The following is a 5,188-nucleotide window of genomic DNA, read 5'->3' as shown; positions in this document are numbered from 1 at the left end:
ACCATTGTACTCCAGCCTGGGTGACAGAGTGAGAGTTCACCTCAAAAAAAAAAAAAAAAAATTAAAGCAATCTAAATTGTTGGCATCTACCAGTATGTCTTGCTATCAGCTCACCTTGCCATCAGTTAACCTTCTTAGAGTCTAATTTTCTCATTTCTCCAGGCCCTGGAGAGGCTATGTGATGATGAAAGCTCTAAGACACAATCTCAACTTTCACAAGTTCACAAGTTTGAAAGGAAGTGCTAGATCTTGCTCCTTGGGGGATGAATGCAGGGAGAGAAAGGTCAGGATTCCAGAAATATTGGAAAAATCAAGTATTTTTCCAGCTTCATATTGCTGTAGAGAATATACTATTAGGGCTGGGTACAGTGGCTCACACCTGTAATTCCAGCACTTTGGGAAGCCAAGCCAGAGGGATTGTTTGAGTCCAGGAGTTCAAGACCAGATTGAGCAGCGTGGCAAGACCCTGTCTCTACAAAAATACAAAAAATTAGCCCTGCAGGGTGGCACTGCCTATAGTCGCAGCTTTTTCAGGAGGCTGAGGTGGGAGGATCACTTGAGCCGGGGAGGTGATCACACCACTGCACTCCAGCCAGGGCAACAGACCCTGGCTCAAAATAAATAAACAAATACAAAATAAAAATAGAGAATATACTGCTAACCTGGGGGTGGGGGGAGGCTCTGAAGGATATACACTGGAGAATAGATGCATGCAAAGAAATACTATTTGGTGAGGTTTCAGATCCAAGGGCACTTTACCACATGGTGGAAGAGACCAGTCATTTGGGTTACTGGGGGGGAAAATCCAACTGTTTAGCACTTAGAACGGTGCCCCCAAAACTCTACATTAGTCCTCCAATAAGCGCCCTGTGGTGGAATCAGACGTAACAAAAAAGGATTGGTTCCAAATGGCCTTATGCATTGAAATAACTCCCCAAATTTCTTTTTCACAAGGAAAATGTCTATGTAATTGGTGTTAAAATGGACCTTCTCCCCAATTCAATATGAAGACAATTCATTTATTCCAGCAGCTGAGTCTGCAGCAGGAATTAAGTGACTTTCAGGATTTGTTAAAGAACAGAATCTGTCCCTCAGGGGAATTTGTAGAGTTTCAGATATCTAAAAAGGAAAGCTCAGCAAGCCATCTGTCTAGGTTTCTTCAGGGCAGTATAACTCAAAGTAGAGGGGCCGGGTGACCTCCTGGAGTCTGTCTCTGTTTAGCTTTTTGCTGCTAACTGGGGATAACAGCCTAATGCCTCTTGACGGCTCAGCATGGCTGGGTGAGTCCAACTGGCTCAGAGAGCACCAAAAATAAGCCACAAAGCATTCAGTAGTCATATTTATGGTTTTGATTCTAAACACACTTTGTGCTTATCCCTTCCAAGTGGAGAATTTTTATGTAATGTGTGTGCATTAAGGCCAAAGGAGAAACCTGGAGGCAAAGGAATGCTGGTTGTGGGTCAACAAATATGCCTGATGGATTATGTATGTTTGGTTTAAAAACACTGACTGAAAGTAAAATATCGTGACTATTTCTAACTTAGAAATGAGTTCAGCCCGCCAGACAGAAACCGCCATTCAGAGGAAATAAAGCCGTGAGCACCCGTTCCCTCCACACCCCCGAGGTTCACCTGGAGGCCAGTGGGCCAAGCGAGGCCTTGGGAGCGGAGAACTCAAAGAGGGGCGGGGAGAAAAGAATAAACACACCTCGAGGGGCTCGGCTGGCGGCGGCACAGTCCTGGTCCTTTTGACGGAACTGACCAAGATGACAGCAAGCAGAGGCTCAAATGCAGAATTCAGACCCAAGACTTCTCCCAGCTCTCGGGCGGACCCCAAAGGCGGGGAGCCAAAAACCGAGAGACTAAGCAAGCAGCATTCTCACGCTCCTAAGCTGGCTTCTCGCTCCTCGCTCCTCATGCCCCAAACCTGATCAGGCCCCAACCCCCCTCCCCACAACTCAGTGTTCCCTCCACACGGACCGTCGAGGCTCCCCCAGATCCCACGTCTTCGTCCTTCCTGGACCCCGTGCTCCATTCCTTACAGTCACAGACAGGGATCGGTTACCTGTAGAGCAGCTCGACAATCCTGCAGGTAGTCCTCCATGATGAAGCCCAAAGTACGCCGTCGCCCCTGGTCAAGGAGAGGTGCCCGTGGTCGAGGAGAGGTTTCCCCGGCGAATGCACCCCGCCCGGGACTCAGGGGCTAGAGGCCAGAGTCAGGAGGCGGGACTCGAACCCGCCACACGGCGAATCGGCCTCCGACCCCGGGAGGAAGTGCGTAACCGGGTGCTCCCGAGCTCGGCGTCGCCCCTCCCCCAGCGGCGGAGGCGGGGCTCTACGCCCAGAGGCTCCTGGGACGACTTTCCGGAGAGGCCAAGGGGGTGTGGCGTGGGGCGACGTGGGAAACGTAGTCCTGCGGCTCGGCGTGTCCCTAGCTACCGAGGGAAGGAGCGTTTTCTGAGGGATCCGTCGTTTGGTAAACAAATGTGTATGTGTCACAGTAACCCATTATTGTGGCATCTGAACTTTCCCTCTCAGATCAGGCTAAGTATAACATCTTTCCATATATCACACCGAGCATCTGGTTGACATTTTAAATGACACTTGGCAAAACAGATCATCTTCTTTCCCGAAATTCTGCCCTTTACCAAACTGATTCAATTGCCACCAATTTTGTGGTTGTTCATGTTAGGAGAACATTAGAATAATCTTTGACCCCTCTTGTTTACCTAACACAGTCTCCTGCCAACTCCTGCTGCTTCTCCCTTTGCAACTCTGTAGCCTGTTTTTTTTCTACAGCCTCGGCAAATATCTTCTCCTTCTTTTCTTGGACAATTGTAACCTTGACTTTTTGCTCTCTGCCACCCTAATTGTTCCAACTGCTCTTTCAGGCTTTAGAGTTGCTTGAAGTTTCATCCTGTGGCGGCCCTGTACATAGAGTTTAGGGAACCCTTCAGAATGTAGAGTTAGGTTCCAGCCTCCCTTAACTGCCACTTTCCAGCCGCAGGGTAGTGCAAGTACTGTAAATAAATGGACACTCATCATCAAAAATTCCCTCATTTATTTATCTATCGCTTTATTTCCTACCATCAGCCTCACACCAGCTTTTCCTGCTTCCCCAGCTGTAAATCGAGAGGAGGTGACTGATGAGAGGCCTGTGGTGGAACCAAGATCCAGAGTACAGGGGTGTTGGATCTCCTGCCTGCTCTGCCAGTTCTTTTTTCTTCTTCCTCTTCTTCTTCAGATGGAGTCTTGCTCTGTCATCAGGCTGGAGTGCAGTGGCAGGATCTTGGCTCACTGCAACCTCTGCCTCCCGGGTTCAAGTGATTCTCCTGCCTCAGCCTCCCGAGTAGCTGGGGCTACAGGCACGTGCCGCCACGCCCTGCTAATTTTTGTATTTTTAGTAGAGATGGGGTTTCACTGTGTTGGCCAGGTTGGCCTTGATCTCTTGACCTCGTGATTCACCCGCCTCGGCTTCCCAAAGTGCTGGGATTACAGGCGTTAGCCATCGCACCCAGAGGCTGGGGCTTCTTCCACACCCTCTGCACTCTACCAGGTGCACAACCCAACCAGTTTCATTTCTAGACTTAAACATGATACAGCAAGGACTTGGAAAGAACCTCTGTGGAGGGCTCCAGAGGGAAAAGAGCTGGGTTTGTTTGTTTGTTTTTAACATTAACTGAGTAATATATGCAAATATCGTGCTCTTTGGTCCTGCTTCCGTGGATCGAGAGCAAAGGACTGCTATACCCAGAGAGAGAGCCCAGATCCAACAAGCTGCTTCTGTCCAGCCCTGCTCCTCCCCACTCAGCAAGGGCACTTGCTCTTCCCTATTCTCACCAGAGAGGCACAAGCGCTCCGTCCCTTCCAGAGGCAGGCGGAGGGAAGAGAAAGGGTCTGTTGTTTTTCTCTCCTGTTTCTTGCTCCCTCTCTGCTGATCACAAAGCTGCTGACCGGGTCAGAAAGCCCTGATGGAAATCCACCAGCGCTGGGCAGGCCCCTCCTCCTCCAGGGAGCTTGTCCTTGCCTAATTTTTCTTCATCCCGATGAGAACAAAAAAGAGAGAGAGAGAAGAAAAGAAAAACCACAAACTTCCTTTGAAAACCAGCTTGTAGTCAGGGCCTGGAGCGCATGCCCTAGACTCAGCGACTCAGGAATCCTGAAGACTCTCTGAGTGACCTGGAGCACCTGGGCTCCGCCCTTGCCTGCCTTCACCCTCTCCAGTGCCCCCAGTACTGGGCGTGAGTCCGGAAGTGGCCACAACCGAGCCTGTACCGTCACTCGCAAAGCTGTGTAAACCTGTATAAGCTCAGGTGTTGACAGCTGGAAGGCAGCTGGCACTGGCAGACCCCCTCTTTGCACCTATCTTCCCCATCGCATTGCCACAGCTGAACCCTCCTTCTCAATCTTGGAACAGCACCCACTTCTTTAAGGTAAAAACTTTATTTTAATCATCTTCTTCACTTCTTCTCCCACCCCTCTCCATTTCCTCTCCAGCTCTGGGGAGCTGACACCTGCTGTCACTCCACCTTTGGTCTACAAGTCTGGATTGCTTAGAGGAGCTAAGTCAGGAGAGATATGTAAAAGGGATGCTCCTTGGTCCTCCTCCTTTTAATGAAAGCACGAAACCCTCCCCCTCTCCTTATGAGCAAGTAGACAGGGCACTGTGGCCATGGTTGACATATTCTGAGATGAAAATCTAAACTACTGATTGCATGAAGACGTAGGTCAGACTGAGAAAGAGATTGGTGGGGGACAGTAAGGGAGTTGTTCCTACGGAGAGGAAGAGTGTCTTCTTGAAGTTACATACCTGTTTTACATGCTTCTTCTAACTTTTGGCTCTGTACTGCCATTGATTAGGGAGGAGCCAGGGTTATTTTAATTCCCTCACCCACCACCATAATTCCAGCTGGAGAGAAAGTGTAGGACTTGAGGAGCTGAGAAAGAGGAGGAGGGGAATGAAACTTTGATTTGTCTGACTATCCTCTCTCTCATTCTTTCCTACTCTGAAATACTCCATGCCCTCCCCAGCAGGATTGGACCTCGTAGAGTAGAAATCCTCCATTACATTTCCTGCCCCTGCCTCTTAAGATTTAGCCCATTTAGCTGGGCGCGGTGGCTCAAGCCTGTAATCCCAGCACTTTGGGAGGCCGAGACGGGCGGATCACGAGGTCAGGAGATCGAGACCA

At 49.6% G+C, this 5,188-nt stretch overlaps 2 protein-coding genes across 11 annotated transcripts in view; one reads left to right on the top strand and one right to left on the bottom strand.

Moving 5' to 3' along the window:
- The window catches only part of PRUNE (prune exopolyphosphatase), a 41,665-nt gene extending 39,252 nt beyond the window's left edge, over positions 1–2,413 (bottom strand). For 2 of the 5 annotated variants that reach the window (XM_011937818.1, XM_011937819.1), the window contains exon 1: positions 2,065–2,413. In XM_011937818.1, the coding sequence (XP_011793208.1) occupies positions 2,065–2,103 (39 nt within the window). In that variant the 5' untranslated portion in view covers positions 2,104–2,413. The remainder of the gene's footprint in view (positions 1–2,064) is intronic. The other 3 variants (XM_011937823.1, XM_011937822.1, XM_011937821.1) reach the window with 2 other exon arrangements.
- The window catches only part of FAM63A (family with sequence similarity 63, member A), a 12,411-nt gene continuing 9,582 nt past the window's right edge, over positions 2,360–5,188 (top strand). For 3 of the 6 annotated variants that reach the window (XM_011937829.1, XM_011937828.1, XM_011937827.1), the window contains exon 1: positions 3,752–4,432. Coding sequence is in view for 1 of the 6 variants with exons in the window: in XM_011937824.1 (XP_011793214.1) it covers positions 4,589–4,643 (55 nt within the window). In the remaining 5 variants the exon portion in view is untranslated. Of the gene's footprint in view, positions 2,488–2,991; positions 3,017–3,121; positions 4,433–4,588; positions 4,644–5,188 lie in introns of those variants that run through there. The other 3 variants (XM_011937826.1, XM_011937825.1, XM_011937824.1) reach the window with 3 other exon arrangements.

This window comes from Colobus angolensis, unplaced genomic scaffold, assembly GCF_000951035.1.
Source record: "Colobus angolensis palliatus isolate OR3802 unplaced genomic scaffold, Cang.pa_1.0 Scaffold169, whole genome shotgun sequence".
Taxonomy (NCBI): domain Eukaryota; kingdom Metazoa; phylum Chordata; class Mammalia; order Primates; family Cercopithecidae; genus Colobus; species Colobus angolensis.
The sequence above is the reverse complement of the archived record's forward strand: the minus strand, read 5'-3'. Positions and strand labels throughout refer to the sequence as shown.